The 22,936-nt window shown below is 44.2% G+C and overlaps 1 protein-coding gene and 1 long non-coding RNA gene across 2 annotated transcripts in view; both read right to left on the reverse strand.

Moving 5' to 3' along the window:
- LOC121484275 overlaps positions 1-15,653 on the reverse strand; it is a 78,922-nt gene extending 63,269 nt beyond the window's left edge. The window contains exon 1 of the long non-coding RNA XR_005985975.1: positions 15,411-15,653. This is a non-coding gene — a long non-coding RNA (uncharacterized LOC121484275). The remainder of the gene's footprint in view (positions 1-15,410) is intronic.
- A 466-nt stretch (positions 15,654-16,119) lies between these two features.
- HHEX (hematopoietically expressed homeobox) lies at positions 16,120-22,195 on the reverse strand. The gene is made up of 4 exons (XM_041746552.1): positions 21,644-22,195; positions 19,347-19,525; positions 19,077-19,127; positions 16,120-17,227 (listed from the first exon to the last, which is right to left on the reverse strand). The coding sequence occupies exons 1-4, from the start codon at positions 22,002-22,004 to the stop codon at positions 17,009-17,011; spliced, it is 810 nt and encodes a 269-aa protein (XP_041602486.1). The 5' UTR covers positions 22,005-22,195; the 3' UTR covers positions 16,120-17,008.
- Between the last annotated feature and the right edge of the window lie 741 nt (positions 22,196-22,936).

Raw genomic sequence — 22,936 nt, forward strand, 5'->3', positions numbered from 1 at the left:
GGCACATTTTAGAAGAATTTTTAAAATTTAATCTACCTGAGGGGCACCTGAGTGGCACAGTGGGTTAGATTGATGAGTCTTGATTTCAGCTCGGGTTGTGATCTCAGGGTCATAAAATTAAGGAACTTGTCAGACTCCATGTTCAGCACAGAGTCTGCTTAAGATTCTCTCCCAGGGACACCTGGGTGGCTCAATGGTTGAGCGGCTGCCTTTGGCTCAGGCTGTGATCCTGGAGTCCTGGGATCAAGTCCCACATCAGGCTCCCTGCAGGGATCCTGCTTCTCCCTCTGCTTGTGTCTCTGCCTTTCTCTTTGTGTCTCTCATGAATAAATAAATAAAATCTTAAAAAAAAAAAAAAAAAGACTCTCCCAAATAAAAGGCATCCAAATCAGCAAAGAGGTCAAACTCTCTCTTCTCAGATGACATGATACTCTACGTGGAAAATCCAAAAGACTCCACCCCAAAATTGCTAGAACTCAGACAGGAACTCTGCAGTGTGGCAGGATACAAATCAATGCACAGAAATCAGTTTCATTTCTATACACTAACAATGAGACAGAAGAAAGAGAAATTAAGGGGTCAATGCCATTTATAATTTCACCAAAAACTATAAGATACCTAGGAATAAACCTAACCAAAGAGGCAAAGGATCTGTACTCAGGGGCAGCCCCGGTGGCCCAGCGGTTTAGCACCGCCTGCAGCCCGGGGTGTTATCCTGGAGTCCCAGAATTGAGTCCCACATCACGCTCCCTGCATGAAGCCTGCTTCTCCCTCTACCTGTGTCTCTGCCCACCCCCCCTCTGTGTGTGTCTCACATGAATAAATAAATAAAATCTTAAAAAAAAAAAAGGATCTGTTCTCAGAAAACTATAGAACACTCATGAAAGAAACTGACAAAGACACAAAGAAATGGAAAAACATTCCATGTTCTGGATTGGAGGAACAAATATTGTTAAAATGTCTATGCTACTTTGAGCAATCTATACATTCAATGTAATCCCTATCAAAATACCATCGACTTTTTTTCACAGAGCTGGAACAAATAATCCTAAAATTTGTATGGAACCAGAAAACACCCCAAATAGCCAAAGGAACATTGAAGAAGAAAACCAAAGTTGGTGGCATCACAATTCTGGACTTCAAGCTCTATTACAAAGCTATAATCACCAAGACAATATGGTACTGGCACAAAAACAGACACATAGGTCAATGAAACAGAATAGAGAACCCAGAAATGGACCCTCAGTTCTATGGTCAACCAACAAATCATGAAAGAATATCTTATGGAAAAAATACAATCTCTTCAACAAATGGTGTTTGGAAAATTGGACAGCCATATGCAAAAGAATGAAATGGATGCCTTTCTTACACCATATGCAAAAAGAAACTCTAAATGGGTGAAAGACCTAAATGTGAGACAGGAATCCACCAAAATCCTAGAGGAAAACACAGGCACCAACCTCTGCGACCTCTGCCATAGCACCTTCTTGCTAGACACATCTCCAAAGGCAAGGGAAACAAAGGCAAAAATGAAATATTGGGACTTCATCAAGATAAAAAGCTTTTGCACAGCATAGGAAACAGTAGACAAAACCAAAAGACAACCGACAGAATGGGAGAAGATATTTGCAAATGTCTTATCAGATAAAGGGCTAATATCCACAATCTATAAAGAATGTATCAAACTCAACACCCAAAGAACAAATAATCCAATCAAGAAATGAGCAGAAGACATGAACAGACATTTCTCCAGAGAAGACACACAAATGGCCAACAGACACATGAAAAAATGCTCAACATCACTCAACATCAGGGAAATACAAATCATAACCACAATGAGATACCACCTCACACTGGTCAGAATGGCTAAAATTAACTAGCCATCAAACGACATGTGTTGGCAAAGATGCAGAGAAAGGGGAACCCTCCTACATTGTTGGTGGGAATGCAAACTGCTGCAGCCACTCTGGAAAACAGTATGAAAGTTCCCCCAAAAGTTAAAAATAGAGCTACCCTACGACCTAGCGATTGCACTACTGGGTATTTACCCCAAAGATACAAATGTAGTGATCTGAAGGGGCACTTGCACCCCAATGTTTATCAGCAGCAATGTCCACAATAGCCAAACTATGGAAAGACCCAAGCTGTCCATCAACAGATGAATGGATAAAGAAGGTGTGGTGTATATATACAATGGAATACTGCCCAGCCATCAGAAAAAAAGAAATCTTGCCATTTGCAACGACATGGATGGAACTAGAGGGTATTATGCTAAGTGAAATAAGTCAGAGAAAGACAATTATCATATGATCTTACTCATATGTGGAATTTAAGAAACAAAACAGAGGATCATAGGGGAAGGAAGTTAAAAATAAAACGAGACATAATCATAGTGGGAGACAAACCTTAAGAGACCCTTAATCATAGGAAACAAACTGAGGGTCGATGGAGGAGAGGAGGGTGGGAGGATGGGGTAACTGGGTGATGGACATTAAGGTGGGCATGTGATGTGATGAGCACTGGGTGTTATTAAAGACTGATGAATCACTTACCTCTACCTCCGAAACTAATAATGCATTATAATTTAAAAATTTTAAAAAGATTTTTTTTCCTCTTCCTCTGTCCCACTTCCTCTCTTTTTTTTCTTCTTTTTATTTATGATAGTCACAGAGAGAGAGAGGCAGAGACACAGGCAGAGGGAGAAGCAGGCTCCATCCACCCGCAGCCCGACGTTGGATTCGATCCCGGGTCTCCAGGATCGCGCCCTGGGCCAAAGGCAGGCGCCAAACCGCTGTGCCACTCAGGGATCCCCCACTTCCTCTCTCATAAATAAATAGGAGCGCCTGGGTGGCTGAGTTAGTTAAGCATCTGCCTTTAGCTGGGGTCATGATCTCAGTGTCCCAGGACTGAGCCTTGCATTGGGCTCCCTGTCCCAGGGGAAGCCTGCTTCTCCCTCTTCCTGCTGCTCCTCCTGCTTGTGCTCTCTTGCTCTCTCTCTTTCTCTGTCAAATAAATAAATAAACAAATAAACAAAGTCCTTTTATAAATAAATAAATAATAAATCTTTTTAAAAATTCCTTAAATTTAATCTTCCTGAGTGGAAAAGCTAGGAAGTAGGAAGTAGCTTAGATATTGGTATTCTCAGTTCTGATATGTGACAGTTTGCAGTCATTTGTTTCCTGAAGATACCTCCTGGTCTTTCTGCCATCTTTCCTTCTGTGCACCTAGAAATCTTAGAATTACATACAGATGGTGCCTTTTGAAAAATAAGTGCCTGGTTATAATACGTGAACAGTGATATATTTTTTTAATGTTTGTAAACTTTGCAGTACAGCTTTTTATGTTCAGATGGATTACTTAAAGTAGCATGAAAATTCATACAGTGAACTACTACATAGAAGTTCTTCATACAGAAGAACTACTACAATGAACAAATAGCATCACACGATAATATGGATGAATTTTACCAACAAAAAAGTAAACTAGGGGCAGCCCGGGTGGCTTAGTGGTTTAGAGCCTGCCTTGGACCCAGGGCCTGAATCTGGAGACCCAGGATGGAGTCCCACGTCAGGCTCCCTGCATGGAGCCTGCTTCTCCCTCTGCCTATGTCTCTGCCTCTGTGTGTGTGTGTGTCTCTCATGAATAAATAAATAAAATCTTTAAAAAAAAAAAAAAAAGAAGTAAACTAAAGAAGCCAGAGATTGAAGAAAACATACTGTAGAATTCTGTTTATATAAAGTTCAAAAATCAGCAAATGAGTCCATGTTATTTGGAATCAGGATTGTGAAGGGGCACCTGGATAGCTCAGTTGAAAGAGTATAGACTTTTGATCTCGGGGTTGTGAGTTTGAGCCCATGTTTAAAAAATAAAATCTTAAAAAAAAAAAATTAGAATCAGGATAATGGTTTCCCTTGGGATGGCCTTGTGGACAGTAACCCAGAGAGGAGGGACAAAAAGGAAATTTCTAGAGATCTAGAAGTTCCATATTCTGTGTCAACAAATGTATTCATTTTGTGAGCCATACACCCATGATTATGAACTTTTTTGTATGTAAGTTATACTTTAACAAGAAGTTTCCTTAAAAATTAAAATAAAGCTGACACTGTTTTCAAAAACAATTTCATTTGTTAAAAATACATATTTTGTAAACATGATACTTCAAAAAAAAACTGTCTGAAAAGAAGTACCATACAGATGTAAACAGATTTTAGTGTCTCATGTTCAGACAGGATAGATAATAATGAATAATGGCTAAGATTCAGAACAATATATTCCAGAAATTGCAGGCTTATATTCCCTGGTTACCACTAGCATTGTGCTTTTCTTAATGCCTGAAACAACATCCAAACAAGGAGCAGCTGCTTCAGCCAAAATGGCTTTTTGGGTGATTTTAAAGACCTTAATGAGGTCAGGTAATTGCTTGGTGAAACTAAAAATTTCACCTCCAATTAACTAATCAACAGCACTATACATCATTATAACTATCTCACTTCCACCTACATACCATCGAGTCAATATATGGGAGGCAGGTGTCTAAGAAACCACTTCCTCTAGACCTCTGAACCTGCACTCAGGGGCCATTTTTTAAACATTTATTGAATTAGTCTGGTCTAGTTTACAATTAATGGAAAGTCTGCAGTATTGCAGATTCCATAAGCAGCTAAGGAAGGCTAAAACTTTGAACTAGGGTGTGACATTGAAGCAGACACATTTTATGTTCCTTCTACAATCATTTCTTTGCAATTCATAAAATACTTGAAGAAATAATTTATAAACACTTGGGTTTTCCTGCTTCCAATTGCTAAATGGATGATGTCAATACAAATAATAGTAATAACCACAAATGGTGTCTTTTTTCAGCAAAATAGGTATATTTTAACTAACGTTGAAATTGAGAAGTGTAAATGTCAAATTGAATGAAATTGCCAAATCTGAAAGGAAAAGAACCAATATAAACCCACAAAAGCACTTCCTCTTCATATTCATGTCAGTAAAAAGAGGGGAAAGAACATCTCCTTGTAGTGCCTATAGGCTTGAATAGCCTTAATCACATCCCCCACCCCCACACCACCCCACCCATGCCCCAGCCCCGCAGACTCTCCTCCACTTGCAGTCCTATCATGCATTCTGCTGAGCTCCTGGAGCCATCCAGGAAAGCTGTGTTTTTGTGGCCAATGAACAGGAAGCATAAAGGGTGCAGAGCTCATTATGGAAGAGAAATATTTCTTCTCTCCACTGCAGAAGGCGTAGGGTTTTCACTCTCATTCTGTAGTACAACATGTATTAACAGCTTACCACATGCCAAACACAGAGCTAGATGTATTTTAGACCCTATAGAAGCCATGGCACTGAGAAAAAAAAAAAAAGAAGCCACGGCACTGCTCTATGTTCAGAGGCCTTTGTGGAACATTCATCAGTAAGTCAGATGAAGAATAAATGCAATGATACCAAACAGTGTATTGGTTAAGAGGAACACCAAACAACATCGACCAGTGGCAGACTTTTTTTTAACACCTTGAAAAGTAGAAAGCATATTTTATAATGCTCATGTCCTCAGAAAATAGGAATAGTGCTCCAGTTTATTGGTTTCCTAGGGTGATAGAATATTGGGCTACACAGACAGAAACTGCATATCTCCTATACTGTATTGTAATCCCTTCTAAATTTTAAAAACATTTTTATTTAAGTCTAATTTACCAACATATAGTATAACACCCTGTGCTCATCTCATCATGTGCCCTCCGTAACACCCATCACCCACCCCTTCCAGATATAATGCTAGACTTGAATGAAGGCAAAAAGATTACATAAAATGAACCTTATAGCTAGAATTATACTCTGCTTGATACATTCTCAAGGTCACAAGATTCCACAAAGAAAGTCACATTACAACATTAGTATAGTAATTGAGGTTTTGGGCTTAACTTCTTGGTGACAGTTTCCTTATCTAGAAAATGGGCTAATCTACCTCATAGAATTTTTGTGAGGATTAAATGATAGAGGACTTCTATAATGTTAATATGTTAATACATAGTAAATGTTCAATATACATTCTTTTTTTTTTCAATATACATTCTTTAATTCATTCATTTAATGCACACTTATGGAGTACCTATTATGTGTCAGATACAGATGCTGGAGATACACAGCAGTAGATAAAACACAAATATCCTTGCCCTCATGGCATTCCCATTTCAATGAGGAGAGGTAAATAATAAGTAAAAATATGATATACAATTATAGTAAGTGAAATAAAGGAAAGCAGATTGTGGGAGGGGATGAGGGAAGAGGGGTTATGATTTTAAATAGGGTGGCTAAGGAAGTCCAAGCCTGTGGGTAAGGGAGCCAGCTCGGAGGCTGTCTAGGGGAAGAGAATTCCAGAGGGAGGAAACTGCAAACCTAAAAGCCAAGAGATCTATGTGACTGGAGGAGGAGAATACCAGTCCATAATCCCATTTCCAAAATTCTGGAATCAAAAACCTCTGGAGATTCTTGTCATACTTATTCCTTGACCTCTTTCATCTCCAGGTCTCTGAACATGATCATCCCCCTCCCTGGGACTACAATCCCATCTCCTTTTCTCTTCCAAGAGCCCCTGGAGGCCTCTGCCATGACTTCCTGATCTGAGATCAAGAGTGGGACACTTAACCAGCTGAGCCACCCAGGCGTTCCAGAGGAACAAATATTATTACTTTTCTATTACTCTCACTATTATCACTTATCCTGGTCTAAAAAAGAAAACAAAAACAAAAAAGGCTAAACTAAAGAACTGTTTAGAGGGATGAGGGCAGTGTTCTAGGACTCCAGCAACATCTTCCTCAAGCCTAGAATTTCCACCTTAAAGTTGAACATTTCTATATATTTGTCACTATTAGGGCCAAGAATATCTTGGCCCTAATTGTGACATCTAAAGAACTGAGACTAGTCATTTTTTTATTCTTAATGGGGAAATAAAATCAATGAGGAAGAGAAATCCTGAAAGGGGGGTGGTAGTATGGATAGGTGGAGTGGAGAAAGGAAATGAATAAAAAGAAGTAGAGAGGTAAGGAAGGATGAGGAGGTAGAATTAAATTACAAAAGAAAAATATAAACAAGTTTCATGGAGAAAACTCAATAGGCATTTCTCTTCCTGTATCTTGGTGTGGAGGGGTTGGGGGGATGGGTACCGTTAACTTTTCCCTGTAGTTGTCTTTGGAGAGTGATGAGATTTGATGAGCCTGGGTGTTTTTAAAGGATGATGAATCACTTACCTCTACTGCCCCTCCTAAAGCATTATTAATTTTTTAAAACTTTAAAACGATTTTTGTTTCCTCTTCCTCTGTCCCACTTCCTCTCTTTTTTTTCCTTCTTTTTTTTTTTTTCTTTTTATTTATGATAGTCACAGAGAGAGAGAGGCAGAGACACAGGCAGAGGGAGAAGCAGGCTCCATCCACCCGCAGCCCGACGTTGGATTCGATCCCGGGTCTCCAGGATCGCGCCCTGGGCCAAAGGCAGGCGCCAAACCGCTGTGCCACTCAGGGATCCCCCACTTCCTCTCTCATAAATAAATAGGAGCGCCTGGGTGGCTGAGTTAGTTAAGCATCTGCCTTTAGCTGGGGTCATGATCTCAGTGTCCCAGGACTGAGCCTTGCGTTGGGCTCCCTGTCCCAGGGGAAGCCTGCTTCTCCCTCTTCCTGCTGCTCCTCCTGCTTGTGCTCTCTTGCTCTCTCTCTTTCTCTGTCAAATAAATAAATAAACAAATAAACAAAGTCCTTTTATAAATAAATAAATAATAAATCTTTTTAAAAATTCCTTAAATTTAATCTTCCTGAGTGGAAAAGCTAGGAAGTAGGAAGTAGCTTAGATATTGGTATTCTCAGTTCTGATATGTGACAGTTTGCAGTCATTTGTTTCCTGAAGATACCTCCTGGTCTTTCTGCCATCTTTCCTTCTGTGCACCTAGAAATCTTAGAATTACATACAGATGGTGCCTTTTGAAAAATAAGTGCCTGGTTATAATACGTGAACAGTGATATATTTTTTTAATGTTTGTAAACTTTGCAGTACAGCTTTTTATGTTCAGATGGATTACTTAAAGTAGCATGAAAATTCATACAGTGAACTACTACATAGAAGTTCTTCATACAGAAGAACTACTACAATGAACAAATAGCATCACACGATAATATGGATGAATTTTACCAACAAAAAAGTAAACTAGGGGCAGCCCGGGTGGCTTAGTGGTTTAGAGCCTGCCTTGGACCCAGGGCCTGAATCTGGAGACCCAGGATGGAGTCCCACGTCAGGCTCCCTGCATGGAGCCTGCTTCTCCCTCTGCCTATGTCTCTGCCTCTCTGTGTGTGTGTGTCTCTCATGAATAAATAAATAAAATCTTTAAAAAAAAAAAAAAAAGAAGTAAACTAAAGAAGCCAGAGATTGAAGAAAACATACTGTAGAATTCTGTTTATATAAAGTTCAAAAATCAGCAAATGAGTCCATGTTATTTGGAATCAGGATTGTGAAGGGGCACCTGGATAGCTCAGTTGAAAGAGTATAGACTTTTGATCTCGGGGTTGTGAGTTTGAGCCCATGTTTAAAAAATAAAATCTTAAAAAAAAAAAATTAGAATCAGGATAATGGTTTCCCTTGGGATGGCCTTGTGGACAGTAACCCAGAGAGGAGGGACAAAAAGGAAATTTCTAGAGATCTAGAAGTTCCATATTCTGTGTCAACAAATGTATTCATTTTGTGAGCCATACACCCATGATTATGAACTTTTTTGTATGTAAGTTATACTTTAACAAGAAGTTTCCTTAAAAATTAAAATAAAGCTGACACTGTTTTCAAAAACAATTTCATTTGTTAAAAATACATATTTTGTAAACATGATACTTCAAAAAAAAACTGTCTGAAAAGAAGTACCATACAGATGTAAACAGATTTTAGTGTCTCATGTTCAGACAGGATAGATAATAATGAATAATGGCTAAGATTCAGAACAATATATTCCAGAAATTGCAGGCTTATATTCCCTGGTTACCACTAGCATTGTGCTTTTCTTAATGCCTGAAACAACATCCAAACAAGGAGCAGCTGCTTCAGCCAAAATGGCTTTTTGGGTGATTTTAAAGACCTTAATGAGGTCAGGTAATTGCTTGGTGAAACTAAAAATTTCACCTCCAATTAACTAATCAACAGCACTATACATCATTATAACTATCTCACTTCCACCTACATACCATCGAGTCAATATATGGGAGGCAGGTGTCTAAGAAACCACTTCCTCTAGACCTCTGAACCTGCACTCAGGGGCCATTTTTTAAACATTTATTGAATTAGTCTGGTCTAGTTTACAATTAATGGAAAGTCTGCAGTATTGCAGATTCCATAAGCAGCTAAGGAAGGCTAAAACTTTGAACTAGGGTGTGACATTGAAGCAGACACATTTTATGTTCCTTCTACAATCATTTCTTTGCAATTCATAAAATACTTGAAGAAATAATTTATAAACACTTGGGTTTTCCTGCTTCCAATTGCTAAATGGATGATGTCAATACAAATAATAGTAATAACCACAAATGGTGTCTTTTTTCAGCAAAATAGGTATATTTTAACTAACGTTGAAATTGAGAAGTGTAAATGTCAAATTGAATGAAATTGCCAAATCTGAAAGGAAAAGAACCAATATAAACCCACAAAAGCACTTCCTCTTCATATTCATGTCAGTAAAAAGAGGGGAAAGAACATCTCCTTGTAGTGCCTATAGGCTTGAATAGCCTTAATCACATCCCCCACCCCCACACCACCCCACCCATGCCCCAGCCCCGCAGACTCTCCTCCACTTGCAGTCCTATCATGCATTCTGCTGAGCTCCTGGAGCCATCCAGGAAAGCTGTGTTTTTGTGGCCAATGAACAGGAAGCATAAAGGGTGCAGAGCTCATTATGGAAGAGAAATATTTCTTCTCTCCACTGCAGAAGGCGTAGGGTTTTCACTCTCATTCTGTAGTACAACATGTATTAACAGCTTACCACATGCCAAACACAGAGCTAGATGTATTTTAGACCCTATAGAAGCCATGGCACTGAGAAAAAAAAAAAGAAGCCACGGCACTGCTCTATGTTCAGAGGCCTTTGTGGAACATTCATCAGTAAGTCAGATGAAGAATAAATGCAATGATACCAAACAGTGTATTGGTTAAGAGGAACACCAAACAACATCGACCAGTGGCAGACTTTTTTTTAACACCTTGAAAAGTAGAAAGCATATTTTATAATGCTCATGTCCTCAGAAAATAGGAATAGTGCTCCAGTTTATTGGTTTCCTAGGGTGATAGAATATTGGGCTACACAGACAGAAACTGCATATCTCCTATACTGTATTGTAATCCCTTCTAAATTTTAAAAACATTTTTATTTAAGTCTAATTTACCAACATATAGTATAACACCCTGTGCTCATCTCATCATGTGCCCTCCGTAACACCCATCACCCACCCCTTCCAGATATAATGCTAGACTTGAATGAAGGCAAAAAGATTACATAAAATGAACCTTATAGCTAGAATTATACTCTGCTTGATACATTCTCAAGGTCACAAGATTCCACAAAGAAAGTCACATTACAACATTAGTATAGTAATTGAGGTTTTGGGCTTAACTTCTTGGTGACAGTTTCCTTATCTAGAAAATGGGCTAATCTACCTCATAGAATTTTTGTGAGGATTAAATGATAGAGGACTTCTATAATGTTAATATGTTAATACATAGTAAATGTTCAATATACATTCTTTTTTTTTTTTTCAATATACATTCTTTAATTCATTCATTTAATGCACACTTATGGAGTACCTATTATGTGTCAGATACAGATGCTGGAGATACACAGCAGTAGATAAAACACAAATATCCTTGCCCTCATGGCATTCCCATTTCAATGAGGAGAGGTAAATAATAAGTAAAAATATGATATACAATTATAGTAAGTGAAATAAAGGAAAGCAGATTGTGGGAGGGGATGAGGGAAGAGGGGTTATGATTTTAAATAGGGTGGCTAAGGAAGTCCAAGCCTGTGGGTAAGGGAGCCAGCTCGGAGGCTGTCTAGGGGAAGAGAATTCCAGAGGGAGGAAACTGCAAACCTAAAAGCCAAGAGATCTATGTGACTGGAGGAGGAGAATACCAGTCCATAATCCCATTTCCAAAATTCTGGAATCAAAAACCTCTGGAGATTCTTGTCATACTTATTCCTTGACCTCTTTCATCTCCAGGTCTCTGAACATGATCATCCCCCTCCCTGGGACTACAATCCCATCTCCTTTTCTCTTCCAAGAGCCCCTGGAGGCCTCTGCCATGACTTCCTGATCTGAGATCAAGAGTGGGACACTTAACCAGCTGAGCCACCCAGGCGTTCCAGAGGAACAAATATTATTACTTTTCTATTACTCTCACTATTATCACTTATCCTGGTCTAAAAAAGAAAACAAAAACAAAAAAGGCTAAACTAAAGAACTGTTTAGAGGGATGAGGGCAGTGTTCTAGGACTCCAGCAACATCTTCCTCAAGCCTAGAATTTCCACCTTAAAGTTGAACATTTCTATATATTTGTCACTATTAGGGCCAAGAATATCTTGGCCCTAATTGTGACATCTAAAGAACTGAGACTAGTCATTTTTTTATTCTTAATGGGGAAATAAAATCAATGAGGAAGAGAAATCCTGAAAGGGGGGTGGTAGTATGGATAGGTGGAGTGGAGAAAGGAAATGAATAAAAAGAAGTAGAGAGGTAAGGAAGGATGAGGAGGTAGAATTAAATTACAAAAGAAAAATATAAACAAGTTTCATGGAGAAAACTCAATAGGCATTTCTCTTCCTGTATCTTGGTGTGGAGGGGTTGGGGGGATGGGTACCGTTAACTTTTCCCTGTAGTTGTCTTTGGAGAGTGATGAGATTTTTGAATGTTTAAGATTTTTAATGATCCCAAACTTCCCTTTCAAATTAGAAAAAATTCAAATGGTTAGAAAATAAGCTTTAATATGTATATTTTTTTAATGAGAATATGTCTCCTTGGCTTCCATCTGGAAAAATTACTTGAAATTGGCAGTGACCCCCTCCCCTTTTTCCTTTTTCTTCTCTTCTTTTTTTTTTTCTTTTTTTTTTTTTAAGTAGCTACTCGGAAAAGTGTTCGGCTGCCTCAAAAACCTCGAGGCAACCCCCGGATGCTCCAAAGTCGAGATCCTTTGCAGACAGGAAATGCCTTTGCCAGCTCCAAGGTCTCCTCCCCACAGCCCTTTCCATTGTCTGCAGAGATTTGTGTACATCAGACAGAGGAGATTTACCGCCTGCTACAGCGTATCAAAGAGCCACCTTAAAAGAAGGGAGTTAGTGAGGCCTTTCTAGTTTTTCTAGCTAATGCTTGGCACCCACTGAGTGCCAGGTCTGATGCTTCCTCTCAGGTAAGCAGCCCACCTCTCTAGAAGCTGGGCTAAGAATTCACAGTTCCCAAGGCCCCCAACCAACAAGAGAGCCATTCTGCAAGCCCTTCTTTTATCCACAATGGCATAGCATAATTCCTGACATTGGTGTCCCCTCAGCTAGATCTGAAGATATCTTGGATCTCAGATATTTTGGTAGGTGGTAAGAATCTCCAAAGTGGTTGTCATTTGGATTTAATAACACCAAAAAAAAAAAAAGTATCAAAGGACAGAATTTGATTGGACAAATACAGAATCCAGCTGGAATTTCATGAAATCCAAAGTGGTGGAAATGTGGGTACAACATCTGATTATTTTTACAAGAGACCAAACTCCTAACCATTCAGAAGCATCCCGGGTGACTGTTTCGTTCTCCACATTCTGTCCCATGTTGCCAGGAGTCACAAAATTCTCACCTCCAAGCACAGATTTAAAGGATCATTGATTACTGGATTTTAAAGAAAGATCAAAAGGGTGAGCTTCTGAGCTTGAGTTACACAAGGCAGTATAACTAGAATAGGAATTTTAGTAAGGGCAGTCTGTTCCCAATGAAGTGCACTTCCCCCACGTCCAAATACATTTTCTTGAATCCTTGCCCTGCCTCCATTAAGTAAAATGAATATTCACAGCAATGAAACCACAAAAAAAAAAAAAGTTGTCAGAAATGTTGAAAGAGAATAGGTACTTTCACTATCAGAGATGGTTTCCTCTTTTCCCACAAGATGTTTTATCAGCTTTCACCCTGAGAAAACCATAAAAAGTAAGAAAAAGAAACCTTATGCAATAGTTCTCTAAATAAAATACTACACAGCAGGCTAGTCATCCCTAAAAGTGATGTTGTTTAAAGAGTCAAAGTACATCATCCAACAAAATCAATATCCTATTAAGTTAGAAAGGGTTCTGAATATCAAAGACCAACGAACTGAATAACTTAAAGTATAAGTACATGACCCAGGGGATTAATCACACACTGTCATGGTGAAATTAGGGCAATTCTTCCAATCATTAACGTTTTGCTTACAAAAATGTGCTTTTCTGTTTGTCTTTCTGCTAAATGATAACCGTTTTCAAGTTGAATCTCCTGATAAAAAGAGTTAAAAACAAGACAGGAGTTGTGCTGTAAAGGTCATACATGCTGCTTCAACATGAAATAGCCAAAAGACAAACAAATGAAAAATGCCTGGATTGTAGGAAGAATTTGTAAATATTCATTGGCGATCTGCAATGGGACATTTTGAAAACAGTTAATGCCAACCCATGCCCTGAGAATACTGTACTTCTCCACTGAACATGCTCTTGATCCTTAAGACTATGTTTAGATTCAGAATATGAGCAATTTGAGGAGGGTCAGGAATAGCTTTAAACTAGAAAACATTCTGGATTCAGGAAACTCTACTTTATTTTTTTTTTTTTTTTAATTTTTTTTTAAATTTTTTTATTTATTTATGATAGTCACAGATTGAGAGAGAGAGGCAGAGACACAGGCAGAGGGAGAAGCAGGCTCCATGCACCGGGAGCCCGACGTGGGATTCGATCCCGGGTCTCCAGGATCGCGCCCTGGGCCAAAGGCAGGCGCCAAACCGCTGCGCCACCCAGGGATCCCAGGAAACTCTACTTTAAAACAAGATTTCGCCCTTCAACTTTTCTAGTGTCAATCAATACATAAGGCTGTATTTCTCTGCTTGATCATCATGATAGTTATTCTCAAGAATAAACATTAACCAGAGGTTATCTCCAGGAGTGAAACACACACTAACTGATTTCAGGATTGCTTTAATTCAATATTAGGCCCACAAGCCTCCCATTCTCCAAAACTCTGATGCAGACAGCCCCATTTTCAAGTGAGACTGATGATGACCCTTGAAACCTAGATGTAACCTGTCAGGCAGGGTCTGGGAGTTTGGAGCCTGCAGCCAACGGAGGTTTCCGTTGGGCTCCAACACTGAGAAGAGGCAGAGAATAGGGGAAACCATAAAGATAAAGATCTTGAGCTGAGTTGGGAATTTGGCCGCTGGAGAGGATCACGTAGATCAATGAGACCATCTCCATTCCACAGATGAGAGAACTGAGGCCAACAACTAAAACTCCCAGCCCAAATGATTAAGCTTCCAGGCCTATTCACACTTCTCTGTTTAAGCACCTGGTGCTAATTTTCTCAGAAATTTAAATTCACAGGCGGGGATCCCTGGGCGGGGCAGCGGTTTGGCGCCTGCCTTTGGCCCAGGGCGAGATCCTGGAGACCCGGAATCGAATCCCACGTCGGGCTCCCGGTGCGTGGAGCCTGCTTCTCCCTCTGCCTGTGTCTCTGCCTCTCTGTGTGTGTGTGTGTGTGTGACTATCATAAATAAATAAAAATTAAAAAAAAAATAAAATAAATTCACAGGCAATTCCAGGTGCCTTCTTGGAATCTAAGGAGACAGACTGTAACAGCTCCCTAAAAGCAGAAAACTTTTCACTATGTCTTCACTGGAGGGCCTAGGTCTGGGGAACCATAGCCCCCATCAGCAATGCAGGGGACAGTGTCATTCCTTCGGGTACCCTCAGTCAGGCAACTCCACAAACAACTAGAGGCTTCCATGGAGGCCCAGGCTAGAGGAAGAGGTTTCTGGACCTCTCCCCCAACAGGCCTCTCATCACTTTCCTGGAATGTCAGGGACCTGATGGTTCCTGGCTCCGCTAGGCAAGCAGCTGGATGCAAGCCCTGGGCCAATCAGAAATATCAGGCCGCCCTTGCACTCACCCCCACATCCCGCCTTACCTGGGGCTTCCATTCTCTCATCTCACAGTCCCCTTCCTCGGCCCTGCCAGGCCCCCACAGCCATCAGACTCTTGCTCCCACAGGCCTAGATAGGCCCGGTTTGCCTCTTCCTCCCTTACAGTCCTCTCCGCCACCTGCTCCCACACTGAGAGGAGTGACTGGGAGAAGGGAAGCAGGTGAGAAAGGAGGGGGTATGCGGGGCCCCACCTGCTTCCACCGAAGGAGCACCTTAGAACAGTGGTTCTCGGAGCTCGGTCCTCCTACCAGCAGCTTTGCCATCACTTGATCACTTGCTGAAGTGCAAATTCCCGGTGCCATTCTAGACCTACCAAATCAGAAACTCTGGCGACAGGGCTGGCCAAGAGTTTCGAGAAGCTCTGCAGGTGCTTCTGAAGCTGGCTGTAGCTTGAGACTCCCGGTCTCACACCACCTCCCGGCTCTTCCCGGGCAGGCTCCCCCCCACCCCTGCGGACCCCCCCCCCCCCCCCGCCGCCCCCGGCCGCCCCGGGCTCCGCCGCCAAGGGATGAGGCCGCCAAGGGATGACGCAGTGTTGACTCACGCCGGTCAAGGACGGCGGCCCGGGCCAGCCTGGGAGCCGGGGCGAATCGATGGGGTCCGGCGGCCTCGCGGCTCCCCGCGCAGCCGGCCTCGGCCCCCGGCTCTTGCAGCCACCTGGCGCGCCGGGGTCTCAGACCTGCCGCACCCCGGGTCCGCGGCGGGGACCTCCCCCGGCCGCGACACGCACACGTCCAGACCCTCCCCTGCCCCCAGCCTCCCTCCTCAGCGAGGGAAAGGCCCCGCGCCCTGCCCCGCGCCCCAGCCCCGCGCCGGGACCCGAGTGGCGCTTGTAGGAAAGGTAGGGAGAGGTGTGCGTTTGTTTCGTTGGAAGAATGAGAGGTCCCTCGAGGTCAGTCGTCTTGCCGACGGGTTTATTTTATACACAAGTTACTCATTTAAAAAAAAAAAAACAACACCATTTCGGTCATTTTTTTTTTACAGTGAACAATTATATATACATACACACATTATAAACAGTTTGATATAAAACACAAATATCTACAGTCTACTTACATTTAGTTAACCTGCTACTTCTAGTTCATCCGTGATTAATTTTAGCCACCGACAAGTCAGTTTCTCTGCTTGAATTGGACTGTACTATTCCCTTAACAACTTGGTCATACAAGGTACTAAGTGATAGTGCAAAACAAGCATTTAAGATTATCAACTATATCTGACAAAAAGAACACACACATCCCCGAGACACGATCTCTGAGATCATATTGGATTTAAGGCAGCAGTTTAAGAATGTAATATGAAAGTAAAGGATGTTTCTTCCTTTTAAAATATTCCAAGGCTGTCTGAAATGTGGCCCCCACCCCTTTCCACGGCATACCTCTGGAATCTGGGGTGCCCTTTTGGTTTTCCAGTAAGTGGGATGTAGATACAGATTAAAAAGTTATTCAAGATCTTATTAAAATCTTTAAAGTTAGAACTTAAAAATTTAACGAAAAAAGTTCAAAATTACTTTTTATAAATAGAAAAAAAATTTACTTTTTTAAAAAGGGGGTGAATTCAATCAGTGAAGAGTCCCTTCATCATACAATCTACAATCAGTACATAAGCCATTTAAGTAAAAATTAAAGGTTTCAATGTAAGTTTGCTGCTTAGCCAGTGCACCAAATATTTCAGGTTTCCAGAAAATTGATTCCCTCTCTCATAGCTTTCCAGTATGTCTACAGAGATTTTCTGTAGCATATGTTATTCCCGAGTCTAGTTTTCTGAACTTTCCGAATGTCAGTGGTCATCATCCAGCATTAAAATAGCCTTTATCGCCCTCAATGTCCACTTCCTGATCAGAATCCTCTGAAATCTCTGATTCAAGGTCTTCCTGGGAGGCAGGGGAGGGTGAACATTGAGAGCTGTCCAAGGCACCTTTATTTTGCTCACTGGACAAGTCTTGCCTCTGGTCACAGGGATTGTCCAAACTTTCTAGTTCTTCTTTTTTATTGCTTTGAGGGTTCTCCTGAATGGAAGGAATGAAGATGGAAATTGGTAGGCTCATGAAATATGGAGACATAAGAGACATATATCAAAATGTGTTTTCATTCTCTATCACCTTTAAGATTTTTAGTTATACCTAGTGCTTTCAACTTTCAAGATTATTAAAAGTTTAGGGGAGAGGAGAGAATAGATCACTACAGATACACACTATCTTCATTTTTCAAGCTTTTTTTTTTTTTTTTTTAAGATTTTATTTATTTATTCATGAGAGACACAGAGAAAGAGGTAGAGACAAAGGCAGAGGGAGAAGCAGGGTCCATGCAGGGAGCCCCATGTGGGACTCGATCCTGGGCCTCCAGGATCACACACGCCTCGGGCTAAAGGCAGATGCTCAACCACTGAGCCACCCAGGCGTCCCTCTTTAAGCATTTTTAAACCTTGCCAATTAACAGGGTCTTCCAGACATTTAAGAAATATGAATGCTAAATAGTAAATTCAGGGAAGTTTCAAAATGGAATACTTTTTCATCCATTTACTGGAGTAAATCTATAAGCTTACGAATACTCATTATAGTCACAAAATCATGGCAAAGGTAAAAATGCAGAACTGGAAGAATACTGCCAACTGTAAAGGGAGACAATTACAATTTACTTAAAATCCGGGGGAAGTTTCTGGAAAATATATTCCCACGTTACACAGGAACCACTATTTAAAAAATTCCTGGTAAACTGCAGTCAAGCCTTTGAACAAGAACTAAATATATGAGTGAATTTTTAATCCTGTTTGTCTAAAGCAGACATAAACACTACAAAGAAATACGATATATTGCTAAAGGCTTTTTTAAAGTAAGACTATAGAATAATATATTCACTAGGCTTGTAACTAAGCAACCAAGAGATGCACAAGGTCAGAGATTGAGAGAGAATCTACAAATTTTTAAATGTTAGAATAATGAAATTATGGACAATTTATTTTCTGTCTCAAAGTACTCTTTGTGACACCATCTTATTTCTAATGAAAAAGTTAGGATCACTAAATTTAAAAATGCACACTGCTTTCAATCCCCCCCCAATACTGTTTCAAAGATATTTTATTCTAAGCTGTACATACACTGGCATATGAACAGTTCAACAATTGTTAGAAAACTCTGGAGAAGACATCCAGACTGGAACATCAAAAACAAATCTTTAGGTTTAAGTCAAAAGAGGTTTTTCAAAAACTGAACTAGCCTTTACTTTTTATCACATACTGCATAATAGTATTTACGCAGTATTTTTCATTGGAAAAAAAGACTTAGTAAGTTTAAGCTACTTTCCAAATAAGCTTGTATATTCTCTTACCTGTCTTATATTCATCTTAGGAGCTGGCATTAGATGGGAAATAATTTTAAACTCTTTGATATTTAATTCTTCTTAAAAAAAAAAAAAAACAGTGCAAACAAGACTTAAAGGTGTTTATTTCCTTATATTTACCCTTGAGCTCTGCCTGGTTTTATTATGGCTGTGTAAATAAAAGAAACAATTTTCTCCCAAAGATAACTGCTTAAGTCATTTACTGTCAATTACTTTATCTTTCCTGCGTTAATTAGATAAACAACATATGGGGTTTATAAAACAATTAGCCCAGAGTTTTACTAGCCAGTGTGTGAAAACCCAAGCATAATTGATATAGGAACTGCATTAGGTGCTTTTAGCATTACTGCCACCTGAGCAACTCATCCTGAATTTCAGCAGGACTATTTGCCTTTTTAATCAAGGTGAAGAGGTTAAATAGTCTCTCAAATGACTTTTGCATACAACCCATAACAGGCCTCGCATTCAGATAACATGATAAAAATATTTATTTCCATAGAAACGGAACCTTGTCGATACCTGTTTTAGTCTTCTCCATTTAGCACGTCGATTCTGAAACCAGGTTTTAACCTACAGGAAAGAGAAAGAAAACTTGCTACAAACCCAAGCGACCTGGGGAGTACCGGAGCTGATCTGGGGCTGTGGAGCTGGCAAGAGGTCCAGGCATTAGGGGGCGACGAGGAACGCCTGAGCCCACGGTGGCTCCCCCCCCGCACCCCCCGACCCCCCAGGTCTCCCGCCCGAGCCCCCTGCCCCGGGAATCTGTCCCCAGCCCGCAGGCGCGCTCACCTGTCTCTCACTGAGCTGCAGCATCTTGGCCAGACGCTTCCTCTCCGGAGGAGAGAGGTACTTTTGGGTCTCAAACTTCTTCTCCAACTCGATGGTCTGGTCGTTGGAGAACCTCACCTGGCCCCCTTTCCTTTTATGCAGAGGCCTCTGCAAGAAAGGGCTCCAGAGCAGGGGTTTGCCTACAGGGCAGCGAGAGCAGAGGTTAGTGACAGCCCTGGAGCCGTCGGGCCCTGGGGGTGACAAAGGGGAGGAGGGAACTAGACGGACCCTCAGCCGGACTTGTTCACACACACCCATACAAGGACCCAATGCGTTCCCTCCAAGGCACATGCATACCCGGAGGCAGAAACACCCAAAGGCACACACATCTACATTGCATGTGCACACAGACCACCCTTGTACACTCACAGATGCAAACTGCCATCACACCCATAGATGATTTCAAACGCACAAGTCTTTTGATCCCCAAAAGAACACACACTATAAATGGAGTTTAAAATACCACGACACTCCTTAACAAGTCTCTCTGGAATTTATACACAACTTTTTGCACCTCTAGGCCCTCTCTCTTGGTGAGCTGCACTTTCCAAACACCCGAGTGTGTGTATGTTGGGGGGGGGGGGCGTGGACTGCTACACTACCCGAGGTGTCCTGGCCAGGTGCCGCCGCGGGGAGCCCACTTGGGAAGCCCTGGGGCCCGGGTTCGTGGAGCTTCCAATCCTGGCTCCAGGGCGCTGCGGCCTCCTCCTCTGATTTCACACCCGGCGGCGGGGGCGGCCAGTTAAAGCTACCCCGTGGGCTATGGCAACATTTCCGTCAATGTGTTTCCTGTTGGTCTATCTCGAAAAGCCCTTTGCTTCCTCCTGCGCGGTCCCAGCAGTAACCCAAGGAAACCCAGGGCGCGCTCTGCGAAAACGTTCGCCCCCGACGCGGCCCGACTGAGGGTCCCGCTCCCGCCCCAGCAGGCGCCGGAACCACGCCGGACAGGAGCCACCGCACCAAACCCTCGAAACTGGGATCAAAAATACGATTAAAAAAAAAATACGATAACTTTTTTTTTTAAGGAGTTAAAATATAATCCCCTCCAAATCTTAACGATGAGAAAAGAGGGTGGAGGGCTGAGCTAAAGGCCTCATCATAAACGTTAAGACATTAAAATTTTAATTAAAATGTTACTTTGTCTCTAGGGTCCCCAAAGAAGCTGCCAATAGCAGAGGGTAAATCTAAAACCCTGGCGGCCCAAGGCAAGGAGCCCCGTTTCTTTATGCCCCCGGGGCTTCCGATGCCGGAGCGGCCAAGGGCCACTCGGGGGTGCGGATCACCGTTGGCTTATTTCTTAGGCCGTGCGCTGAGGGGACGAGCCCCGCGATACCGTAAGTCCTAGGTGTCTTCCCTGCCTTTCCTACCCCGAAGACCTATCAGTCAGTCCGTCCGTCCGTCCGTCCGTGGGTCTGCAGGCCTGCCCCAAACACTTTGAAAGCTGGCATTGTTTTTTTTTTTTCTCCCAGATTTTGCTTACGTCAGGCTTCAGACTAGTGCAAAACAGCTTCGGGGGCGGGGGGAAAAAAGGAAGCAACTGGTTATTTTAGCTGCCATAAAGTCACATCCCACACAGAGGAAATGAACAATATCAGAAAAACGGATCCCGGCTATCAGAAGTCGAGTGTTTCCTGAATTTGTCTGTATTGAGGATGTCGATAAAATAATCAGCAGCGTGCACTACTCCGGGGGAAGGGTCTGCTTCATGCAGCCAGGAAAACACTTAACAGCTTCTGAAACCAGATTTACTCCTATCGAGAACTCAAGATTTCCTGTATGAACGGAAAGGGTCAGGCTCTTTCACTGCACAAGCTTGTTGAACCAGGTTCAGCCTCGTAACCACCCGGGCCCAGCAGCTATCCCTGCCCCGCCGGGCCGGCCCGGGCGCCCTGGCACTCCCTACCCCGTCCCTCCAGCCACGGGGACCCCACCCCGAGCGACACGCGCGCCCCGGGGCTGCCTTCGGCCGCCGGCCCCCGCGGCAGTGCCAGAGGTCTCGCCCGGGCCCGCGCGCCCCGACGCCCGCAAGGTGCAGGAAAACCAATCTGAGTCACGGTGCGGTCAGCCCCGGCAGCGCGCCATGGGGCACGCGCCTCCTGTCCCTGCGCGCGCCCGAGGGCCGCTTTTCGATCGCTTCTGCCACAACTTTCTATTGCCTCCCCTCCGCCCCCGCCGCCGCCTGGACGCTGCCACCTGCCGGGTGGCGCCTTCCCCGCCGCTGCCGCGGCTCGGCCCCGCCATGACCCCGGCCGCCTTACCCAGGGGGTCGTGGCGGAGCAGGGCGTGCGTGTAGTCGTTCACCGTCCTTGGGAAGGGGTACAGAGGGCCCCCGAAGCCGCCGGGTCCGTAGGCGGCGGCCAGCGCGGCGGCGGAGTGGTGCGAGAAGGCGGGATGGATCGGCGTGGGCTCGTACACCGGGGTCCGGTAGGAAGACACGAGGCTGGTGAAGGAGGAGTTGGGGGACGGCAGCGTGGGGGCGGGGGTGGGCGCGGCGGGCCCGCGGCCCAGGATGTCCTCGATGTAGAACGGCGTCGGGTGCGCGGGCTGCAGCAGGGGCGTGGGCGCGTACAGCGGCACCCCCACGGCGCCCGCCGCGGGCGCGGGGTGCGGGTACTGCATGGCTCGGCTGCCTCCGGCCCCTCGCAGAGCTGGCGGCCCGCGCCCCGGCGCTACATTTATCCGCGCTCCGCGCTCCCGGCGATAGGCTCCGCCGGCCACGGGGTGGGGCCGCGCTCTCTGGCCCCTTCCTGCCGCCGGTCCCTGCGGCCAATGGCGCGGAGCCCCGGGAGCCGCCTCCCGCCCCCACCCTCGGCCCGCCCCCGCCGGCCGAGCTCCCGCCCCCCGGGACGCGCTGGCTCGCCGGCTCCCGGGACCGACCCTGCGCCCCGGTCCCCGGCCGCCGCCGTCGCTCGGCGCGGCGGGCACCCTGGCCCCGGGAGCCCTCGAAGGGAAGGAAGCCCAGGGCCACGTCCGTCGAGGGGAGACTCGAGGGAAGGGGCGCCCGGAGCACGGACCCCGGCGGCCCCGGCTCGCGCCACCGGCCCAGGCCCGGCCCCACGGAGGCAGCAGTGGACCCCAGGCGCAGGGCAGCTGGACTCGAGCCTGGAGGCGTGGAGGCCACCGGCAGAGCCGCGCCGTCGCGGCCGAGAGTGTCCCTCGTCGGGAGGGCCGGTGGCGCTGGCTGTTGGCCGGGGCGTCTCCGGAGCTCGGAGCCGGAGGGCAGGCTGGCCCCCGGCGGCAGCTCCGAGGAGAGAAACCCGACCCTTAGCTAAGGCCCAGTCGGGTGCGGACGACTAGGCTTGGGGCGCTCCGCACTCGTGGCCGCTCCATCCCGTGTCTCCGGTGCGCCCCCAGCCCTCAGCCGCTCCCGTGAGGACGCTTTCGGGGAGGAGTCCAGGGAAAGCCCGGGTCTTACGATGCCAGGGAGAAGTTGTGCAGCCTTTGCCCACCCAAAGGGGTTGCTCTAGGTCCCCTGTCCCCGGGTCCCGGGGGTCGCAGCTGCGCGCAGCACCGCTCTCGCGTTTACACGTGTTTTCCATTGAATCCGCGGC

The sequence above is a fragment of the Vulpes lagopus genome, chromosome 2 (genome assembly GCF_018345385.1).
Source record: "Vulpes lagopus strain Blue_001 chromosome 2, ASM1834538v1, whole genome shotgun sequence".
Taxonomy (NCBI): domain Eukaryota; kingdom Metazoa; phylum Chordata; class Mammalia; order Carnivora; family Canidae; genus Vulpes; species Vulpes lagopus.

Bases quoted from the DNA above. Each gene is read 5' to 3' on its own strand.
- HHEX (XM_041746552.1), bottom strand. From the start codon at position 22,004: ATGCAGTACCCGCACCCCGCGCCCGCGGCGGGCGCCGTGGGGGTGCCG. The intron at 19,526-21,643 runs GTAAGGCGGCCG...GCTGCCCTGTAG, and splicing joins GCTCCGCCACGACCCCCTGG to GCAAACCCCTGCTCTGGAGC. The intron at 19,128-19,346 runs GTGAGCGCGCCT...TCTTTCCTGTAG, and splicing joins TGCAGCTCAGTGAGAGACAG to GTTAAAACCTGGTTTCAGAA.